Source organism: Vulpes lagopus, chromosome 1 (genome assembly GCF_018345385.1).
Source record: "Vulpes lagopus strain Blue_001 chromosome 1, ASM1834538v1, whole genome shotgun sequence".
In the NCBI taxonomy this organism is placed as follows: Eukaryota; Metazoa; Chordata; class Mammalia; order Carnivora; family Canidae; genus Vulpes; species Vulpes lagopus.
In genome coordinates, this window is record NC_054824.1 from 23786415 (window position 1) to 23811021 (window position 24607).

Genomic DNA, 24607 nt, shown 5'->3' on the forward strand with positions numbered 1-24607 from the left:
TTTTAACCTTCAGAACTAAGTGTTAGATGTTTTAAGTTCTGAATATGAACCAATAATGAATGAAAACTGAATGAGTAAGTGAATACATGAGTCTCTACTCATTAATATTATATCTTTGACTGATAAGAGTTGTAGTCCATGTGGTTTTTTGAAGGAATGAGCATATTATGGTAAAATAATAGTAATTAACTTTTATTGCTGAACCATATGATAAGATGATTGGGGTATATGTGTATGTACATGTGCAGCTGGGTTTTTTGGCCTACAAAAAGAAGAAAGAGATCCAGCCAAAACCCAAATCAGAACCTTTGGAAAGCTTCCTTACAATCTGATTTCAGCTAATGTCTACACACTTTAACACATTGTCTAATGCTTAGTGTAAAGACTGGCTGTCAGACTCCTACATGCTATTCTGGGCTCTGTTACTCACTACAAAGTATTTCATTCTTAGATCCCATGGGTCCTGCTGCAGATTTCAGGATTTGCGGCATTAGGAGGGAAAATGTTTTTTTTAATTAATATTAGCAAGGCAAGTGGAAAAAAAATTAATGGGACATAATGCAGTGATAGGAGAAACAGAATTCACGTTGGTATTGGTGAGTGAAAAACAGACAAATTGGAGGGAGTTCCTAGAAGAGCACCCATGATAACTGGAGGATGAGAAGGGCTGACTGATTTCTAAAAGAAGAAGAAACAGTATGTTCCATTATGCTTGAAGAGGGGCCAACAGTGAGGGGTGTGATAAGATCCAATTGGAATGTAAAGGCCAAGAGGAAGAGAGTGGTGCTGGCATGGCATAAGGAAGGATTATCCAGGAATAATGTAATAAAAGCAAGAAAATCCTCAGACAGGTTAAAGTCTAGCAACAGCTTCATGAGAATGATAGATTTTAGACTATACCATTTGACGAAAAGATCTAATCTGTTTTAAGTGTCTTCTAAAACTCTCTGGAAGGTTTAACCCAAAAAGCAGACATCCATGTTCATGTGACTATCATAGCTTCTGCATTAACTTGGGGAGCATATATTGCCATGACCCCTTTATTTTCCCAAACCTGCCCTATAGTAGGATATTGAATCATTCTTTGAGCTCCCCCCCACTAGATATCTTAGACCAGAAAGAGACCATCAAGCATGTGAACTGGAATCTGAGATCCCACCCACTGCCTTGGCTTTACCACTGTTGATGACTCCTTCCCCCCTGGTGGGGTAGACTCTTGTCCAATGCTGCTGTATAGCAGTCAGGCCCCCACTCAGACCTCAGTGAAACTCCACACTGGGTTTCCAGGTGACATAATTCTTTTAGTTTATACTCCCTTACCCAGCCATGGTTCTCAGAACAAACCTATGGGCTAAAATGTCTAGGACTAAAAGAGCTAATAGCATTAGTACCACATGTTTTGCCAAAATGTCTTCCTATATTTGGATTCTCCATTTCTGAAAGGTAATTACAGCTCAAGGGACTTAACCTGTTCTTCTCCATTTACTCAGAGATATCATGCTCTATCCAGACAGATCTTTCTAATTTGTAACCTATGAGAGCAGGGGTTGGGGTACTAGTTCCTTCTGTCCCAGAAGATTTTGTTTTTTTCCTTTGCTGTCCATCCCATTCCCTGTAATCACCTCTGCAGAGGCAGTTTCTTTTAAGTCATGCAACATTAGCAACAATAAAATAGGGTATATAAATGGTCTTAATAAAGCCAAAGAAAGCTAGTTTCTCTCAACTAAAGTGACAATGACCCACTCCCTGTGACCAATTAGACATTTCTTTTATAGACTCTAAGACTCAGAGAATTGTAGATATATAACAACTTTGCTGATCTTCTAGTTTAGGCTTTTCATTTCACAAATATGGAAGCAGGTCCAGAGAAAGTTAGGCAGTTTATCCAAAATCCACAAAACTGGTCAGTGCTAGAGCTGGATCAAAAGACTTAGATTCCAGGTATACTCCTTCTTCAACTGCACCTCACTTTCGGTTCTCTTTTGACTTTCTTTCATTTCTTGTTTCATTAAAGACTTAATTAAGGCTTTGACAGGATTTTTTTGCCAGTATGTTGACAGGATTCTTTCCAGTATGTTGTGCTTGTCTCTAATTTTATGAATGTCAACAACTGTGGGCTTGCTGGTGAATTCCCTCATTACTCCCCAATATATATACTTTTGAATAGAGTTCTGGCTCATGCTACAAAAAGAGGGAAATATAAGCCAAAGAAATACCTTGTTTTTCTAGAAGGTCCCCTTTGGGAAGACTTACTGTTGTGACCTGAGAATGTTAATTTGAAGATATGGGGGAGCTACAGTAACATTATTATAGCCCCAAATGCACAGAATTATGGGAAAGAATGTTGACTTCTATGCAATGTAACGTACTTTTTAAATAATCATTTAATCTTGGGAAAATGGGGAAAAAAGAAAAAATATTTGTCTTCTTACTAGGTAAAAAAAGAATTCAGTAGTAATTAACTAGTCATAAAAACAGAAGCCATGCAAACTCAGTCTTGCTCCATGGCTTATGGTCATTGTAACTGAATTGTGACATTTAAAATGCTATTCTTATTGCGTAAAAGATGATTCTAGATCATAAAGCTTACAGATACTTTATTTCATTGGAATACAAAGGACTAAAAGTTATTTTTTGCAGAAATATTTTGTAAATTACATCTTACAAATCATCATTTATAGTAGAGCAAACTTTATACTGTATGGTTAGCAAAGTGATAAATTATTGTTTGTAACGTGCTTGGTGTAACTATAACATAAAGACTAAATCCAGGATTTTTACTTCCAGCCAAGATGGAGGGACAGGTACTAGGTTTACTAAATTTACTTCCACCCAAAGCAACTATAAAAACAAATAAAATATATCAAAAAGCTTTTCAAGATATTGGACATGAGGCAACAAAGGACACTGATCCCTAAAAGAAGGAAAACAATCTGAGCCTAGCTTACTGTTTTGAGAATGTTTCCAGACAATGGCAGGGGAAAGAAACCAAAGAAGATCATGGCTGACTCCTGAGTGGAGGAGACAGAGCTAATAATCAAAAGGGACTGTGGTGGCCTTCACAAAGTAGGGTAGCAAAGAAGAGAGAGCTTCATAGAGAGAAAACTCCAGAGATCTGCAGAGGGTTTTCCTTAATTATTCTGCAAAGTACTTAATAGCACATGTGTGTGAGAAAAATACCAAAAATGGGGAAAGAACCACCTGAAACAATTAGAAGAAACAGTACTTGGAGCTCACAGAGGTTCAGGAATAATACTCATCCCTATCAGCCAGACTAGAAAACCCATAATTCAAGGGGCATTGGGTAAAATACTCAGAAGAGTCTTGAATTAGTAGTGGAGAATAAGTTCTAGATTAAATGCTGCTGTTCCCACCTAACATCTCAAAAGCTAACCCTGGAGGACTGAACTGTCTCCATATAACTCAGCAGAGTCCTAAGACAAAGCTTAAGAATATTAATAAGAACACACAAATATCAAGCATCCAACAAGGTAAAGTTCGAAATGTCTGGCTCCAGTAAAAAATTTCCAGGCATACACAGAAGCAGAGATATATGACTCATAATGAAGAGAACTAGCAATCAAAACTAAACCAGAATTGACACAGATGTTAGAATTAACAGAGAGAGATAGTCATTATAACTATATTCCAAGTGTTCAAGAAGTTGGAGCAGTGATTGACTAAGTAGAGTCATGGGAGATGTAAAAAGGACCCAAATTAAACTTTTAGAGATGACAGCCCCAATTTCTGAGATGAAAATTACTGTAAAAGGCATTAATGGCAGATTAGATATTGCAGAAGAAAGGATTAGTGAACTTGAAGGCCTATCAATAGAAACTGTCCCAAATGAAACACACAGAGAAAAGAGACTACCAGAAAGAGAAATGTACAGAGCATTAACGAGCTACAGGACAATTTCAGATAGTCTACATGCAGGTAGTCGAGATAATAACGTCTGACTTGCATCCAAATTTGGTGAAAACTCGAACCACCCATTCAAAAAGTTCAAAAACCTTGAAAAAAAAACTACACCAAAGTACATCATAATCCAATTGCTCAAAACAAGTGATAAAGAATCTTAAAAGTAGCTAGAAGGAAAACAGACATTATGTATAGAGGAACAGAGATAAGGATAAAGGCAGATTTTTCATTGGAAACCATGCAAATGAAAAGATAGTGCAATGACATTTTTCAAAGTACTGAACAGAAAAAAAAAATGCCTACCTAGAATCTGTACCTCACCTCTGTATCTGCCTTCAAAAAGGAAGGCAACACACTTTTTAAGATAAATAAACACTGAAAGAATTCATCACCAACTATGATGGATTGAATGCTTATGTCCACCCCCAAAAGCCCTAACCCCACTGCAGTAGTATTTGGAGATGGGGCCTTTGGAAAGCAATTAGGTTTAGAGGAAGTCATGAGGATGGAGCCCCTAGGATAAGAAGACAAAGATTAAAGCTCTGCCTCTTCCCTATGCAAAGACATAGTGAGAAGGTAGCTATCCACAAGTCAAAAGGAGAGCCCTCACCAAAGAATCAAATCAGCTGGCACCTTGATCTTGGAATTCCCAGCCTGAAGAACTATGAGAAAGAAATACTGTTGTTTAATTTACCCAGTTTCTACTATTTTGCTATGACAGCCCAGGCTGACTAAGACACCAACATATCCACACTACCAGTCATATTAAAGGAAGTACTTCAGGCTAAAGAAAACTGGGTGTGTGTGTGTGTGTGTGTGTGTGTGTGTGTGTGTGTGTGTGTGTACACACCTTATTCTCTTGCTATTTAAATCTCTGTAAAAGATAATTGTTTAAACAAAAATAATAACAGTGTAGTGTGGGGTTTATAACATTTGCGGAAGTAAAATGCATCACCAAGAAGGGAGAAATGGGTAAGGTTCTTACTCTATCTGAAGTGGTATAATATTACTTGAAGATATATTGTGATAATTTAAAGAAGCATATTTTAAACCCTAGGTGACCAATAAAATAACAAATAACATGCCAATAAAGGGATAAGCTTGAATTATAAAAAATACTGTTAATACAAAAACAGAGAGTGAGGGGAAAGGGAACAAAGAACAAAGAGAACAAGTTTCAAAATGGTGTATCTGAACCCTGCCAAATCCGTAATAACATAAAATGCAAATGATGTAAGTACCAGAATTAAAAGTCAGAGATTATCAGATTGGATTTTTTTTCAGATTGGATTTTTTTTAAAAGATTTGCGTATTTATTTTACAGAGAGAAAGTAGGTGTGGTGAGGAGGAGGAGAGGGGGAGAGAGTCTTAAACAGCAGAGCCCAATGCAGGTCTCAGTCTCATGATCTGAGCCAAAAGCAAGAGTCTGATGCTTAATTGACTGTGCCACTGAGGATTTTTTTTTTTAAACCAAGACTCAACTATATGCTCCCTACAAGAATTACACTTTAAATATAAAGACTCAGATAGGTTAAAAGGATAAGTAGGGGAAAAGATATACTATGCTAACACTAACCAAAAAAGCTGAAGTGACTGTATTAATATCAGACAAATTAGATTTCGAAGCAAATAACATTTCCAGGAATTAAAAAGTCATGTTGTGATAGAATAAATATAGCAAGAGAAAATAAAAATTCTAACCATGTATGTATCTAATAACAGGATTTCAAACTGCATGGAGCAAAAACTAGTAGATAAATGTACAATTATAATTAGAAATTTCAGCTACTCTTCTCAATACCTTAATAGAACCCATGAACAGAAAATTAGTAAAGAAATAGAAGATTTGAACAACATTTATTATACAATTTGACTTAATTGACATTTACAGAACACTCCAGCCAACAACAGAACACACATTCCTTTCAAGTATCTTGGAATATTTACCAAGATAGACCATATTCTGGAATATAAGACAAGTCTCCAAAAACTAAAAGGATTAAAGTCATTCAAAATTTGTTCTCTGACCACAATGGAATTAAATCAGAAAACAATAACTGATATCTGGAAACTCCTTCAAATGTTTGGAAACTAACATTTCCAAATGATTTATACATTAAGGAAGAAAGCAAAAGGGAAATTAGAAAGCATTTTTAAATTAATGAAAATAAAAGTTCATTTCAAAATTTGTTGAGATGCTGATAAAGCAGTACTTAGAGTGAAATGTAGAGCATTAAAGCTTTTCTTAGAAAGGATGAAAGATCTCAGATCAATGAACTCAACTTTCACCTTTGGAAACTGGAAAAAGAAGAGCAAATTAATGGTCAATTAATCTTTGACAAAGGAGGCAAAAATATGCAATGGGAAAAAACAATCTCATTCAAATGGTGTTGGGAAAACTGAAAGGCTACATGCAAAAGAATAAAACTGGACCACTTTCTTACACAACACACAAAAATAAACTCAAAATGGATTAAGGACCTAAACTGTTAAAAATCCTAGAAGAGAGCACAGGCAGTAATTTCTCTGACATCCGCCTTAGCAACATTTTTCTAGATATGTGTCCTGAGGCAAGGGAAACAAAAGCAAAAATAAACTATTGAGATTACATAAAAATAAAAACCTTCTGCACAGCAAAGGAAACAGTCAACAAAACTAAAAGACAACCTACTGAATGGGAGAAGATATTTCCAAATGACATATCTGGTAAAGGTTTAGTATCCAAAATATATAAAGAACTTATAAAGTTCAACCCAAAAACCAATCTGATTTAAAAATGGGCCAAAGACATGAACAGACATTTTTCCAAAGACATCCAGATGGCCAATAGACATGAATAGATGCTCAATATCACCAATCATCAGGGAAATGCAAATTAAAACTACAATATGATGTCACATCACACCTGTCAAAACAGCTAAAATCAAAACCACAAGAAACAGCAAATGTTGGCAAGGATGTGGAGAAAAAGGACTCCTCTTGCACTGCTGGTGGAAAGGTAAACCGGGTGCAGCCACTGTGGAAAACATTATGGAGGTTCCTCAAAAATTTAAAAATAGAACTATCATATAATCCAATAATCCCACTACTGGATATTTACCCAAAGAATACGAAAACGCTAATTCAAAAGGATATATGTACCCCTGTGTTTATTGCAGCACTATTTACAGTAGCCAAATTATGGAAGCACCCAAATGTCTGTCAAGAGATGAATAGATAAAGATGTGGGGTGGGGGGGTGGGAATGAATATTACTCAGCCATAAAAAAGAATGAAATCTTGCTATCTGCAATAACATGGGTGGAATCTGAGAGTTTAATGCTAAGTGACATAAGTCAGAGAAAGAAATGCCATATGATTTCACTTATATGTGTAATTTAAGAAACAAAACAAAAGAACAAATAAAAAAAAAGATAAACCAAAAAAAGATGCCTAACTATAGAGAACAAGCTGATGGTTACCAAAGAGAAGGTAGGGGGTGGGGTTGGGGATAATGGATGAAATAGGTGAGAGGGATTAAAAGTAGTACACATCATAATGAGCACTGAGTATACATTATATAGAATTGTTGAATAATTATATTTTATGCTTGAAACTAATAAAATACTGCATGTTAACTATACTGGAGTTAAAATTTAAAAAATAATAAAAGGCAAGAAAATTAAAAGAAGAACAAATTAAAACCTAAAGTAAGCAGAAGTAGGATACAACAAGAGCAGAAATCAATGTAATAAAAAAGAGAACATTAAGAAAAATCAATTTAACAAAAAGCTAGTTCCTTGGGAATGGTGATAAAATTAATAAACCCCTAGCCAAACTGATCAGAAAAAAAAAAAAAAAAGATGACACAAATTCCCCATATCAGGAAAGTGAGCTTCAATACAGATTCTACTGATACTAAAAGAAAATTAAGGAAATATTATGTACAACTCGGTGCCAATGAATTTGAGAATTTTTTTTAAAAATTGAATTTGTGGGGGATCCCTGGGTGGCGCAGCGGTGTGGCGCCTGCCTTTGGCCCAGGGCACGATCCTGGAGACCCGGGATCGAATCCCACATCAGGCTCCCGGTGCATGGAGCCTGCTTCTCCCTCTGCCTGTGTCTCTGCCTCTCTCTCTCTCTCTCACTATCATAAATAAATAATAAAAAAAATTTTTTTTTTAAATTGAATTTGTAGTTAAAACTCCAGGCCAAGGAGACTTCACAGATAAATTCTACCAAATATTTAAGGAAGAAATTATACCGATTCTACAAAATTTCTTCTAGAAAACTGAAGAGGAAGAACTATTTTCCAACTTATTTTGTGAGACCAGCATTACCCTGAGTAAAAATATATATATGAAAAGAAAACTACAGACTGATATCCCACATGGGCATAGATGTAAAAATTCGTAGCAAAATGGTAAAAAATTGAATCCAACATTGTGTAACAAGACAAATACATTATGGTCAAATGGAGCTTATTTTAGAGATGCATGATTGATTTAACATTCAAAAATCAATCATTATTCATATTAACATATTTAAAAAGGAAAACTATGTGATTATCGATACATACAGAAAACACACTTAACAAAAACTCCAGCATCCATTCCTGATTTTTTTTTTTAATTCCTAGCGAATAGGAATAGAAAAAAATTTCCTCAACTCAATAGGGGCTTCTATGAAGCACATAGACCCACCATCATAAATAATAGTGAAAGGATAAAGTGTTCCTCTAAAATCAGAAACAAGGTAAGGATGTTTACTCTTACCACTTACATTCAACATTGCACTAGAGGTTCTAGCCAATGTAGTAAGGCAAGAAAAAAAAAAAACATTGAAATAATTCAGATTGGAAAGAAAGTAAAATGTCTTCATTCACAGACAACATATATGTTTTATTCTTTGTAGAAAATCTGTGTTACGTACCAAAAAAGAAAAGGCTGTGAGAACTAATAAGCAAGTTAGGCAAAATTGCAGGATACAAGATCAATAAACAAAAATAATTTATATTACTGTATACTAGTAATGGTGAAAAACAAGAATTTAAATTGGAAATCAAAATCAGGATGCCTGGGTAGCTCGGCGGTTAAAACATCTGCCTTCAGCTCAGGGCGTGATCCTGGAGACCCGGGATCGAGTCCCACGTCGGGCTCCCTGCATGGAGCCTGCTTCTCCCTCTGCCTGTGTCTCGGCCTCTCTCTCTCTCTTTCTCTCTCTCTCTCTCTCATACACAGATAAATAAATAAAATCTTTTTTAAAAATCATTAAGAATATTTATATCTCGGTATAAATCTGAAGACAAGATGTGACTTTGGTTTAGGCAAAGATTTTTTTAGATATACTACCAAAAGCATGATCCATAAAAGAAAAAAATTCTCAACTGGTCTTCAGAAGACTTTCCGCTCCTTGAAAAACACTGTTAAGAAAATGAAAAGACAAGCTACAGACTTGGAGAAAATACTTGCAAATCACATATTGAGAAAGGACTTTTATTTAGAGTATATAAAGAATGCTCAAAACCCAATAATAAGGAAACAACAGAGAACGTAAATAGATGGCAAATAAGTACACGAAAGATACTCAGCTTCTGCAGTCATTAGAGAAAAGCATATTAAAACCACAAAGAGATAACACAGTATATTTATTAGAATGGCCAAAAGTAGAAAGACTGAGTATAACAAGTGGTGGCAAGAATGTGAAAGAACTGGAACTCTCATACACTGCTTTTGAAATGTGAAATGCTACAACCGCTGTAGAAAACAGGGATAGTCTCTCAAAAAGTTAGACTTACACATGCCAAATGATCCATCCATTCTACCTCTAGGAATTTACACAAGAGAAATGAAAGCGTTTGTTCATACAGGTATTTATACACTAATTGATAGCTTTATTTGTAATAGCCCAAAACTGGAAACACCCAAATATCTGCCAATAGATGAATGGATAAAAAATTGTGCTGTATCCATACAATGGAACAGTACTCAGCAATAAAGGAACAACTGTTTGATGCACACAAAAACATGCATGAATTGCAAAATAACTATCCTGAGTAAAAGAAGCCAGACATAAAAGAATACAATCTGTATGATTCCATTTACATAAAATATAAAAACTGCAAACTAATATATACTGTTAAGAAGCAGACGTGTGGTTTCAGGGGGTGGGGCTCAGAGAGGTGCAAGGGAAAGACTACTAAGGGACATAGATATTTTGATGGTGAAGGATATGTTCCCTGTCTTGATTGTGATGATGGTTTCACAGTTGCATACATACACCAAAACATATCAAACCACCCACTGTAAATACATACAATTTATTGCGTGTTAAATAAGAATGAAGCAAAAGAGAAGTAAAACTTTATTGGAATTCATACTAGCAGTAGACATTACTGAAAAACTGTTATGTAAATTAATTACAGATACTACTTTTGAAGTATCTACTTATATTATAAGAACTCTTTGGTAAAAGTAATCTTCACTGTGGGTATATATTTTTTTATGACTCTTCATGTGATATATTTTGTTTCCTTAAAGAGGATATATATCAAGTCTGCTGGGATAATGACAGCACAAGTCCACTTCTTTTCAAGAGCTTTTTGTGAGCAACAATAGCATTATGTTGGTTGTGCTTTATCTTTAAGTGGTGGAGGGCAATTGCCATAGCTCTCTATATCTACACTTTAGTACACATACAGTTTATTTCACGTGTTCAGTTATGTATTGTGATTAGATATTTATTTATTCTGTTTGGCATCTTAGCCGTATGTCAACCTAGGAGCTTATGTGTACTTCATCAAGAGAGCATTGCAAATACTTCAAAATTATTCATTTCCCCTTAACACAAAGCTCAAACAGTACTTGAATTGGGACCATATATATGTGGAAGTTCCTTTTCAGTCAGCTAACAAAATCAAAACTACCAAGTTTTAGAGTACGTATGTGTTTTATTTTTTTTAATATTTTTTTTTATTTATTTATGATAGCCACACAGAGAGAGAGAGAGGCAGAGACACAGGCAGAGGGAAAAGCAGGTTCCATGCACCGGGAGCCCGACGTGGGATTCGATCCCGGGTCTCCAGGATCACGTCCTGGGCCCAAGGCAGGCGCCAAACCACTGCGCCACCCAGGGATTCCCTACGTATGTGTTTTAAATGTTTTGGGGGTTTTAAGAAGAGACCCAGGTTGTTTCCATGGGGTAAAAGGACATAGTAAGTGGAAAGGATTGAAAGCTAGCCATTGAACATGACTTCCCAGATGCGTTTTCTGAGCTCATTGTGCTGAGTCTGAATATGCTAATGGACAATCTCCTTTTCACCTGGCTCATGGCAATGGGACACAGGAACTGTGACATTCTTCTCACTTTCTGCATCTGACCCAGCCTTTCTTTCTTTCAGGGTGTGAACGGCATGTCTGTGGATGAGAAGCCTGACTCCCCCATGTATGTGTATGAGTCCACAGTCCACTGCACCAACATCCTCCTGGGCCTCAATGACCAGCGGAAAAAGGATATTCTCTGTGACGTGACTCTGATCGTGGAAAGGAAGGAGTTCCGGGCCCACCGGGCTGTGCTGGCCGCATGCAGTGAATATTTCTGGCAGGCGCTGGTTGGACAGACGAAAAATGACTTGGTGGTCAGCTTGCCTGAGGAGGTACAGTACTTTGGTTTGTTTGTGTGGTTGCTCATGGAGGTTTATTAACTTGTAGACAGTCGGCTAAGTAGGAGCTAAAAGGTGGATCCTGGGCCACATTCCTGCCCAGGGGCTGATGTCCACATCACCAACACGTTAGGTTCATAGCATAGCCAGTTTCTGTTTGATGCACTTAAAGTCTCGGAGGCATGAATCTTGAGCAGAGCATCTTTCTGTAAGGGAACTGAACCTCACCTGTGGCTCACGGCCACTTGTAGTTTCTAGTTCACTTACTCTTCAGGTTTTGAGTAGTACAGCCAAAGTTTGTTATAGTCCTAGATGTGGGATCTGAGTCACTGAGACCGTGGCTATGATTTTTCTCTTTCAAATGGTTGAAAGAACACTTGATTTCCCTTGAGAGTTAAAGAATGAGAGTATTCACAGCACCTTCCTTGCCTGGGGGAAAAGTAAAAGCAATCAGTAATTTTCACAGTTAATATAGTAGGATTCTAAGAAGTGCAAACTTGTTTTTCTCACCATTGTTGAAAATACCCTGCTCATGTTTCTTAATTACTTCAGTGAGTACAGTTATATCTGTACTTTAGGGACACTGGTAGCTGGACCTGTTCTCTTGAGAGTCAGTATTCATTCAGTTGGATGGCCTAAGCTGCAAGAACTTAAAAGATGGGCTTTAAATGACAAAACATTAAAATGGTCACCCTTTGAACTATGTATACAGTTCCTCTATTTCCATCATCTTAGCTCCCTTTCATATACATGGGACCAAGGGTAACACTGAGCAGGCTTACACTTTGTGTTCAGGTCCAGAATCTTTCACTGTGCATCTGTACAGTGTATAGATACTAGGATGTCCAGGCTGTGCACTGCACAGTTCCCAGAGGGACAACTCAAATCCATAGTCTATGCGGATGGAGCCCTAGAGTTGTGCAGTGACCCAGAGCAACTGCACAACTTTTCATAGCAACTCTGAAAGAAACCAAAGACCCCATGACCCTGATGTAAGGTGCTAATGAGTACAAGTAGCATTAAATCCCAGGGGTCACAAACCCAAATGCCTCCAGAGGCCTGGCAAATAATATAAATAAATAAAGCAGGCTGTGTATAAGATACTAGGAAGTGGTGGGGTAAGCACCTGCTCCACAGAAAGGCATCCAAATCCAACATAAAAAACAAATATGCAAACAAGTCACAGGGGTCAGAAAGGTTCACCAGATCCAGTCCCTTACTAAACGACATCTGCTGTTAACCCTGCAGAGCAAGAGAGTGGCCAGCTTAGTGAAGACTGCATAAGCAATCAGTTTTCTCATTAATATTCTCTTTTATGTACCCACATACAGGGCTCTAGTACCACTCCTCACATCCCTAGGAATTAGATTACTAGAAAGATCCCGGGATCCCTGGGTGGCGCAGCGGTTTGGCGCCTGCCTTTGGCTCAGGGCGCGATCCTGGAGACCCGGGATCGAATCCCACATCGGGCTCCCAGTGCATGGAGCCTGCTTCTCCCTCTGCCTTTGTCTCTGCCTCTCTCTCTCTCTCTCTCTCTCTCTGTGACTCTCGTAAATAAATTTAAAAAAAAAAAAAAAAAAAACTAGAAAGATCCCAATACCAGAGGCAAAAGGACAAATTGGTTGTAGATAATGTAATTGGGGCTGGTACAGGGAGGAAAACTTATGTAACAAGTACTATCGAAAGGCCAAGGAAAGATCCCTGGGTGGCGCAGCAGTTTGGCGCCTGCCTTTGGCCCAGGGTGCGATCCTGGAGACCCAGGATCGAATCCCACGTCAGTCTCCCGGTGCATGGAGCCTGCTTCTCCCTCTGCCTGTGTCTCTGCCTCTCTCTCTCTCTCTCTGTGTGTGACTATCATAAAAAAAAATTAAAAAGAAAAAAGAAAGGCCAAGGAATTGCAGCTATGATGTGATTCTGAGCTGGATTTTCCTCATCTACATCAGTGGGTGAATATTTAACCCATCGTTAGATGAGATGATAAACATAGAAGTTCTCAGCATGGTCTCTATCCCATAGTAGGCATTCATCAAAGATAAGACCCTTCTCTGGATGGGCAGCAAGAATAACTTTGTAATTTACTCCAACTCTGGAATTCCCTAGAAATATTTGGAAAACTTCCAATTATCCAGAATGGTCTTGGGGAGAGGCTGGATTTTATAGTTTATTTATTATCTATATCTGTTTGAGAGCTGTTTCATTTATAAGTTTTTTACCAATTTTCAAAAAACAGGTTATATTAAAATGTATTTACAAGTGAAAATCATATGTTATGTAATTTAGTCTCTCTTTAGTGACTTCTGGCCCCATCTCAAAACTTTGTGGACTATGTGCCCTGGCCTGCCCCCAGTTAGCTTTGGGATCCTGATTTAGTCATTTTACCCACCCCCAATCTAAGCCCCAGTTTCTACCCCTAGAAACACCTAAAACTCTGAAATCCTTGAATTATTTATCATAATACAATACCAAGGCAGTAAAATTTAAAGAAAACCAGGATATAAATGCATATGGCATAACTGAAAGTTTCTTTAGATCAAATCCCTGAAAAATCACTTATTTCCTTGACATTAGGGACTCTTTTTTTTTTTTTTAAGATTTACTTACTTATTTGAGAGAGAGAAAGAGTGTGGATAAAGGGGCAGGGGGAAAGAATCTCAAGCAGACTCCCTGCTGAGCCCAGAGCCCAACCCAGGGGCTTGATTTCAAGACGCTGAGATCATGACCTGAGCTGAAATCAAGAGTCTGATGCTCAACTGACTGAGCCACCCAGGCACCCCGGCATTAGGAACTCTTTAAAGCAAGAGGCACATTGTATAGACATCACACAAAAATCTGCTATTTGGCCTTTTTGATTGTGTTCCAACTAAGTGGGAATTTGCTAGGTGTTGATTTTCTTTCTTCCTAGTCATGTAAAATGATTGCTGTTTCTTCATTATCTACATTTCCAAACCATTAAAACCTGAAACCTTCAGATACAATTAGATTTTTTCCTTCCTATAAAACATGAACTCATATTGTCAGTAACCCAGCTTATAGGTATCTTGCTGATGTGGCATGCAAGCCAGCCACAGTGGTACTTTCCTTTGTGGTCTGTAATTGTTTCTGAGGCCTCCTTCCAAGATCCCACTCCCTCTGCTCAGAGCACCCTCCTGTGGCCCCAAGTGCTAAGCATTGTTTTCATCTCCTTGTGTGTGCACTGAAATGTCCTTGCAGGCTCTACAGTCATTGTCCCCACTTAGCTCAGTGAATGACTTTAGAATTTGAATTAAGTCATGAATAAGCAAACATCCCAAACATTACCTTGGAAAGTAGCTGCTTAAAACTAATCGGCATTTGGTTTATATGATGTAAGAAAAAAAAACATTTGATTAGCTCCTTAGAAATTTTTGAACCTCATCATTATCCTGTCACCAAGTTCAAATTAACTTCTGGTTTGTCCCAGTCTTGTTCACACTTGGCCCACCTCTACACTTCTAGCTAGCCAGCCTCTGTGCTCCTCAGGGGACCCTCATGGCTGAGTCCAAAAGCTCTTTCTTGGACTGTGAAACTTCCAGATACATACTGGTGCCGCTCCCACTCCCTAAGTTGATCAGTTTAGGCCAACCCCAGCTCTGGTATCTAGTTATCCAATTGTGCAGTTCTACCCCCAAAATCCTGACTTCTGTGGGCAATGCTATAACTGACAAATTAGAACCACTACAGTGCCCACTATAACCTCTAAACTAAAAGGGAAAGAAACAAATATAGAGGCCTCCTTCTGGAAGTCAAGGAGTAATTGAAATGTCTTGCTCTTTTTTTTTTTCTTTTCTAGTTTTTTTTTTTTTCTAAAATAGAATGACAGTCCCTAGAGTTTATATAACTTGAGTGTTGGCTCCCTATTGAAAAACACACCCAAGAATGTGTATCAGCAAAAAGCAAGACATAAGGCATTGTAACTTAGTACTTTAGTTAAATAATAAAACAGATCATTTAATTTATAATTAGTAAGTGTATTTTGTGCTAAGAGATGAAGAGAAAGTGTTCGATGTGCCAAGCATTGCAAGGCCGTTACTCCACTGCTCATTAGTATTAAAGTTGGCTCAACAAACACCTCCTTAGCTGTAGTCATGGAGACCATTTTGGGCTAGATGCCAACCATGCTGGAAGTGGCATCACAATCCTGAAGTTCAGTTCAGTCTTACGGTGTGTTGAGTACAGAGGGCAGGAATGGGGTGTGCTTCCTTAGAAGTTATGGAGCCCACAGTGGGTTTGCCTATTAGCCCCATCCTTATGGGGCTGCTTGGCTCCCTCCCAGAATGCCAGAGGAAGAGCAGCTGTTAAGAGGTTATTGCCAAGGTCTATTATCAAAAAGTCAAAAGATAACAAGTATTGGCGAGGATGTGGAGAAAGGGGAACCCTTGTGTACTGTTGGTAGGAATGTAAATCAGTACAGCCACTCTGGAAAATAGGATGGAGGTTCCTCAAACAATTAAAAATAGAACTGCCAGGCGATCCAGCAGTACCACTTTTTGGATATATATCTGAAAGAAATATCATCACCATCTCGAAGAGGTACCTGCACTCCTGTGTTCATTGCAGCATTATTCACAATAGGCAAGGTGTGAAAACAACTTGTCTATTGACAGATAACTAGATAAAGAAAAGATGCTGTGTGTGTGTGAATATTATTCAGTCTTAAAAAGGAAAGAAATTCTGCTGTTGGCAGCAACATGAGTAAACCTGGAGGACATTATGCTAAGTGCAAGCCAGACATAGAAAGACAAATACTGCAGGATCTCACTCTGTGTGGCATCTAAAAAAAAGCCAAATGATAGTAACAGAGAGTAAATGGTGGTTATTAGAAGCTTCGGGGAGGGTGTGGGGCAAAAGTGGAAATAGGTACAAAGGTACCTATTCAAAAAGTACAAATTTCCAGCTCTAAGATGAGTAAGTTCTGGAAACCTAAGGTACAGCATAGAGACTGTAGTTAATAATAATATATAATTGTATTTCCTAAAAGAATAGATCTCAGTTGTTCTCACCCCAAACACACACACACAAACGCACACACACACAAATGAGAACCATGGGAGGTGTTAGATATGTAAGTTAGTTGGATTGTGGTGATCATTTCACAGTGTTTATATATCCATATCAAAACATCACATTGTAAACCTTAATTATATATAATTTTTATTTGTGAAAATTAAATATTTTAAAAACAAGGGAGGAAGGGACACCTGGGTGGCTCAGTGGTTAAGCGTCTGCCTTCAGCCCAGGGCGTGATCCTGGAGACCCAGGATCGAGTCCCACGTCAGGCTCCCTGCATGGAGCCTGCTTCTCCCTCTGCCTGTGTCTCTGCTTCTCTCTCTCTCTCTCTCTCTCTCTGTCCCTCATGAATAAATAAATAAAATCTTTAAAAAAAAATAAAAATAACAAGGGAGGAAAAAATAAGATTATTGCCAAAGCTCTACCACCTTTCTTTGGGTTTACTAACCATGGTCTTTCACCTTCTAGAGAAGGAGAAAGTTTCATGCAGAAAGGAGCTTATTGGGTAGGGGTAAGTATGCCCCTTCAGGTGGACCATATGCTCTCTTAGGTATAAATATATTTCAAGCTTTGGCTCACTTTCTATCTCTGTCTTATGCTTTCTCTCTATTTCACTTCTCTCAACATTTTAGGGCAGATCTCATTTTTTTTCAGTGCTAAACAAAAAGGAAAACTGACCCAGAAGGATTCTGAAGCAAAGGCATTTGTTGTTAAGACTTAACCACAGGGTGCAATAAAGAATGTTCTTGTAGTAGTACTGCCAAGCACAGAGACCGATGAGGAAATTATGGAATCTCCTTGACTGAAAGTTTTTAGAGGAGATGAAAGCTGCTAATGTCTCTGGGATGGCTTAGGTCCAGTCTTTTAAAGAAGCAATAAGATAGTCACAATTATCTTTGGACAGTAGTTTTGGTGTGCAATACTACAGAAAGTACTTAACCCTGGCACACAGCTTGCCAACAGTGTTCTTAGCCTGAGTGTAACTTTGGGGGAGGTGAGAATTGATGGGAAACAGTAATTGAGTTATTTGGGGAGTGCATGACCAAGATAAAAAGAATGAAACACCCACCCCAGAGCACAGAGCCAGCCCTCTGGTCTCACCCCCTTCACCACCTAGACAAAACTGATGAAGAGTAATAGGCAAAATTGTAGATTTAAGGAGCAGTAGCCTCATTCCCATCATGAGTTGCTGGGAAAGCCAGTCTGAACCTTGTCACTAATTTCATATAAGATCTTAACCAAGCCAGTCAGCCTCTTTGGGCTTCTGTTTCCTCACCCATTTATTTTCTTTTTTTTAAAGATTTTATTTATTTATTCATGAGAGACACACACAGAAAGGCAGAGACATAGGCAGAGGAAGAAGCAGGCTCCCTGCAGGGAGCCCTGATATGGGACTCAATCCCAGGACCCCAGAATCACGACCTGAGCCAAAGGCAGATGCCCAACCACTGAGCCACTCAGGAGTCCCCTCACTCATTTTTTCATCCATTCAACAAATACAAATTTCTTTCATTCAACACATCAAGGCCCTGCTATTTGCCAGGGCGCACTGCTCTAGCTATTGGATGAACTTAGGGAACAACTGAGTTTATATTCCACTGGGGGAGAGGGAGGAGAGACAATATAAATACAATATGTACTTAGATGCGATTGAGAATAAAACAGAAAGGGGTTGAGAAATGTCAGGGCTCTGCAATCTTATTTTATTTTTTTAATTAATAAATTTTATTTATTCATGAGAGACACAGAGAGAGAGAGAGGCAGAGACACAGGGAGAGGGAGAAGCAGGCTCCATTCAGGGAGCCCGATGTGGGACTCGATCCCAGGACTCCAGGATCACGCCCTGGGCTGAAGGCAGGTGCTAAACCACTGGGCCACCCAGGGATCCCTGCAGTTTTAAATACGGTGGTCAACATTGATATTGTAATAGTGTGTGGTGTCAGATGGCAGCTACACTTGTAAACATAGAATAATGTATAAACTTGTTGACTATGTTGTACACCTGAAACTAATGTATCATTTTATGTCAACTATACTCAATAAGGAGATAGGTAGATAGATGCATAGAAAGAAAGGATGGTTAAAAAGGACCTTTTTAAGGGGATAACTTTGAGTAGAGACTTGAAGGAGGTGAAGGAGCCAGACATGCTGACATCTGGGTGGCCTAGGCAGAAGGAATAGCAAGGAAAGCCTCTGAGGCTAAAATGCCCTCGTCATGATGGACACACAGTAACAGAATGAGCAAGTGGTAGGATAGGAGGGGAGGCATGTCAGGTAACAGGGCCAGTCTGTGCACCTTTTAGATACATTACTTTTTCTTGGAATGAGCTGAGAGGCCTTTTGGAAAGTTTCACAGATCATTTTGATTGGTATAGGAAAGTAGATTGAAAGAGGGACACCTGGGTGGCTCATTTGGCTGAGCATCTGCCTTCAGCTCAGATCATGATCCCAGGGTCCTGGGATCGAGCCTGCATTGGGCTCTCTGCTCAGCAGGGAGCTTGCTTCTCCCTCTCCCTCTGCCTGCCACTCCCCCTATTTGTTTCCTTTCTCTCCTCTCCTTCCTTATTTCTCTCTCTCTTTCTCTCTCTGTCTCTCTCTCTCTTTCTCTCTATCAGATGAATAAAATCTCTTTTAAAAAGAAAGAAAAGGGCAGCCTGGGTGGCTCAGCGGTTTAGCGTCGCCTTTAGCCCAGCCCAGGGCCTGATCCTGGAGACCTGGGATCAAGTCCCATGTCGGGCATGATAGAATGGCCTAGATCAGAGTGATAGCAGTAGAGTGATGATCAGTGTCAGATTCTGGTGATATTTTTAAATGGAGCTTACAAGATTTCCTTATATAATGGATATAGGATGGAAGAAGAGAAAGAGAGCAGTTAAAGAGAACTCCAAGGTTTAGGGTCTGAGCTATTGGAAGAATGGGGTTGCCATTAACTGGGATTGGTGAAGATGGGGAGAAGTAGGTTTTAAGTGGTAAGAAGGAGATTAGGAGTTCTATTTCATACACATTAAGTCTGAGACGTGTGTTAAAGTAGAGATATCTAGGGATCCCTGGGTGGCGCAGTGGTTTGGCGCCTGCCTTTGGCCCAGGGCGCGATCCTGGAGACCCGGGATCGAATCCCACGTCGGGTTCCCGGTGCATGGAGCCTGCTTCTCCCTCTGCCTGTGTCTCTGCCTCTCTCCCTCTCTCTGTGTGTGACTATCATAAATAAAGAAAAATTAAAAAAAAAAAAAGTAGAGATATCTAGTCCACAGTAGGATATGCATGGTTGGAATTCATGAGACAAGTTCAGCCTGGAGATAGAAGTTTTAATACCACAGTGTTGGCGATATTAAAAGCCATGAGACAAAATACCATCACCAAGAGAGTAAGTGTAGATAGGAAGAGGAAAAAAGATGCCCTAGGTTTGGATCTTGGGGCTTTTTAGAATTAAGAAGTCAGAGAGATAAAGAAGAGTCAGTGGGGGTAGACCAAGAAGAAAAAGCCATTGAGATAGAGGGAAAAGCAGGAATAGATAGTGTACTGGAAGCCAGGTAAAGAAAGCATTTCAAGGAAGACAGAGTAATCAACTGTGTCAAATGATGCCAATAGACCGCTAAGATGAAGTTTGGAAGCCATTTGTGATTTCATTGAGCACTTTTAGGGGAGCAGTGGGATCAAAAACCAATGTGACTATGTTCTAAAGAGAATGAAAAGAAAACGTGAAAACGCTAAAGTAGTCTACATTTTTTAGCCTAGATTTCTAATTAAAGGAAGCAGAAAAATGGGCCAGCAGCTGGAGGGAAATAGTGTTAAAAGTTTAATTTGCTTTTTTTAAGTGGTAAAAAATTCCAGCATGTTTGCTCTCTGTGGTAAAGATGATCAATATCCACCCACATCCAGTTTTCCTCTCTTCTCTGGACACACAGGAAGACCAAATTTACAGTCAAGCATGCTATGTAACTAGCTATAGCCAAAGAAATATGAGTGGAAGTCGTGGGTCACTTCTGGTCTGAAACAGTTAAAAGTAGGGATGAGTTCTTCATGTTTATTCCCATTTAACTGGTGTCAAAGAACTCCAAGTATTCTGAGATGTTGGAACTGTAGCCCAGCTCCCTGAGTCACTGCTGGAGAAGAGCCATGGAAGTCAAATCAGACTCTGACATGAATGGGAAATAAACCTTTATGTTAAGCCATTAAGAGTTGGTGTTTGTTTCCTCAGCACAGCCTAGCCCATCCTAAGACTTGGGCTGATGGGAATGTTGCCAAAGAGAGAGAAAACTTGATAATACAGGAGACAGAAGACCAATTGCTAAACAAATGCTTTTAGGTACTTGAAAGAGGATGGGATCTACTGAGCAAGTGGGCAGACTCGACTTAACACATCCTTATATGAAAATGATGTTTGAGGTCTGACCCTGTACCGTAAGTTCATAGCCCTTGAACTTTGTAGGTTCCTACCACAGAGAGAGAATAAATCCTACTGGTCAGAAAGAGAGGAGAGATGTTTGGATTAGGGAAAGGCCACAGAGATGGGAAGCAAACCAGTCAGGAAAGGAAAGAACCATAGGATTTCACAAGAGGAGCGAGCTTCCTTCTCCTACTCATCTTTGTGAATTCTTCCTGCCTTCAGAAATGGCCTTACAGGGGGGAGCTGAGTGGTTCAGTCAATTGAGCATCTGCCTTTGGCTCAGGTCATGATCCCAGGGGCCTGGGATGGAGCCCCACATCAGACTCCCTGCTCAGCAGGAAGCCTGCTTTTCCCTCTGCCTCTCCCCCTGCCGTGCGTGCACTCTCTTTCTCTATCTCTCTTTCTCTCTCAAACAAATGAATAAAATACTAAAAAAAAAAAAAATGGTCTTACAAGAGTTTGCAGGAGATGACAGTAAAAGAGCTGTAGTAGAACCACTGGGCTGTTTGATAACCTGGAGTACAACCGAGTCATAGAAGATTTAGATTATTGCTCTCTCACCATTTCCAAAGATTTTTAAGATTTTGAAAAATGTATTTGCATTTAATGACCTCAATATCAGTGTGAATTTGTAGGGAGTAGCAATACTGGTTACCGGCTTGACTTGCAGGGCTGCCATTTGGATTAATGAAATGTGATCTGTTAGACTTCTTGGAAGGATGGTGCTATATAAACAGGAGGTGTTATTATTCCCATAAAAGGAAAGCATAGTCTTCTCTGATGAAATGGCTCTTACCTCAGAATCCTCATTAAAAGCTGTGGTGCAATTTTCCAGGTTGCATTAGTGAGACTTGGCAGCAGATGAAAAAAAAGCAAATAAATAATAAGTCAAAATATTCCAGGTAACTACTTGCTGGCAAGTAAGAAGTTTTCAAGTCCTAGAATCATGCTGATAATTTTGAAATGCCTAAAGGCAGAACTTATTTATAGTAACATAAAGGTGACTTCCAGCCCTGAAATCTGGGCCTCAGTCTCAAATGGGGGTGTAATAAAGCAAAGCCAAGAAAAGAAGAGCTAATACTATTGTGATTCCACCTCCAAAGGCTGCTCAATGGTGCTGATACAGAGGGAGGGAAATCTGGTGTGAAAATAGCCACAGCAATAGCTAATTTTAAAACTGAAATGCATAAGCTGTTTCCAAACCTCTTACATTTTTTTAAATCCTGAGGCCAGTAAGTCCTATTTAAAGAAACTTAGCAGAAATGCGCTCCTATTTTGGCATAGTAGAAGGAGTTGAGTTGACAAAAACTAAGACATATCTAAAAATTATTTTTAAGTGACCTGATTTCAAAGCCAGTTTAAGGATTCTTTTCACTATATCTATTTATCCCTAGATCATATGAGATGACCTCAGTAGTTAACATTTTTAAATGGATTTAAACAAAGCCTTTGACAGCAAAGTTGTTTGCATTACATTTTATAAAATTAGTTACTGCCTCATCTGTTCATTTTAAACCTCTTCCGTATAAAGAAATTAAATGTCCCTTACATTTCTTCCTTTCTCCTATTATGGAGTCTCTTAGCTATTTCAATTAAAATTAATAATAGCTTTAAAGACAAAGTTCAGAGCTGTAAAGTTCGTCACTTGGTTAGTAATCATAACTATTATTTTGTCATATTTAATCATAGAACCTGGGCCTTTAACAGGGTACTTAATTAAACTTTTAATTCATGATAAGAAGTTAAATAGCACTGGGGAGAGTTTTTAAAAAATTATTTCCACTTCCCATCCAGATTACAAAAAAAAAAAAAAAGTGTGCTAGAGAAACATAATGGCCGTCAGCCAAGGGTATTGTAGGTCATGCCAACATGAACTGGCAGCAAGCCATTGTCCAATTAGCATGGCTTCATCGTTGCAGAGTAATCACTCTCAAGTAGGTTGAGTCACTCATGATGTAGTGGTACTTCACTTGAGCCAGTTCTTCTTAGAATAGGTTTCTTGTTCACTGTTATTACCTGCCCTGCTTTGCCAATAAAAGCACAGGACCATTTAGGCTGAAAGCCGAACGGAAGAGAAACATCGATTATGTATCTTGTTTCTCTTTGCTTCCTGAAAACTGAGATTGCAATTAAACAGTGAAATCATGGTGTGTTTTTTAAATGAGTTACAAGAAAATACAGTTTCCACACCAAAATACTCAGAGTTGGAATCCAAGAGTCAGTTTTTATTCTGTCTTTTCTTTGGCAGCTTTAACACTTGGCACAAATTTGAGGATATCAGTAAAGTTACCTAATAATCTTAATGGATTCACATTCCATTCAAAAACTTGGAATGTCACCAAACGGCTTCAGGCTTCAGCTCTATTGTTGGGGTGTCCATGACATTTCTGTTGGGTGTACAGTTATACAAGCAGACAGCTTTTGAAAGAGACCCTTCTTATGGTGAGAACACCTGGATTCTTGGTTGGACAAGCTATAAACCAGGAAATTGATTCAGGAATTTCTTAATAAAATGGATCATATCCAGACATTGGAGTGGTGTGTGGTTGTCAGTAGAAAAGGCTGCTCTTAGAAGCACAAAGAAAGTAAAATAAAATTGTTGGCAGTAATCAGTTAAATACCTTATGTTTCTATTCTTGTTTATTTTGGTTTTTAACCAACTCACAGGCTAGATCAAAGGTTGCGTTGTTTTTGCTTTCAAGAGTGGAGCAATTAAATAATGGCACTTTTGGTTTCCTGATATCTCAGAAGTGTTCTTTTTCCTATTAACTTGGTGCATATAGTAAAAATTTATCACTTTGCCATAGACTCCTAAAATATGTTGACAGTCTCTCTACCCGACATTGGCACCAACTCCAAGCTAGCTGATGATTCAGTGAGCTTTACCGTCTGAGATGGACTTCTATGTGCAGCCTGGCAAAGACTGTGTGTGAAAAAGTTAATGCATTCAGCACCCTGGGTGGGATGGAGCCAGGCCTCCAATGTGAGCACATTTTTTGACTGACTGGCAGCAAAAAGAAATACCGGCAGCTGTTTCCAAGCAAGCCAAAAAGTTGGCCCAGGGGTAAAAAAAAAAAAAAAAAATCTGGGATTTAGCCAACAAAAGATTCCTGTGTTTAGAAGAAAATCAAAAGAAGGCTACAGAAGGTCACAATTACAGCTGAAGGAGCGACTATCTCATTTTGTCTTTTGCTCTACAAAGGAATGTATTAAATATCCTAGAGACTCATTTTTTTCTGATTCTTTACTTCTGAGTCTTCATTTTTGCTGTTGCTTTCTTTTTTCATTATTTTCAAAAGCTGCTGACAGATTCTTCTTCCTAAAGGCAATATAGAGATGATACCATTCGTGAAGGTGGTCCCAGCAACCAGAACAGAGTAGAGCAGAGCAGGTTTCTGAAAGCAGCAGCCACACACGTGTATGCTGAGCCATGTTGGGTGACGTGGGTTGGAATGGAATTATGTGTGTGAGTCACTTCAGAGATCTGTCCGGAGAGGCTTTCTGATGCCTGACAACTGACCTATTATTCTTGCTTTTTATTAGTTACAAAAAGAGAAGGGTAGGGAAAAACAGAAAAATTACTAAAAGGCCAGGAAAATGTGTGCTAAAAGATAGAACTCTCGAGGGTCCTGCCAC

General features: G+C 38.7%; 1 protein-coding gene across 7 annotated transcripts in view; it reads left to right on the forward strand.

Annotated features, from left to right (window-relative positions):
- Window positions 1–24607, forward strand: part of BACH2 (BTB domain and CNC homolog 2) — a 357223-nt gene that overhangs the window by 267959 nt on the left and 64657 nt on the right. For all 7 annotated transcript variants that reach the window (XM_041766588.1, XM_041766571.1, XM_041766608.1 and 4 more), the window contains one exon: window positions 11299–11553. In XM_041766588.1, coding sequence (XP_041622522.1) covers window positions 11299–11553 — 255 coding nt within the window. The remainder of the gene's footprint in view (window positions 1–11298; window positions 11554–24607) is intronic.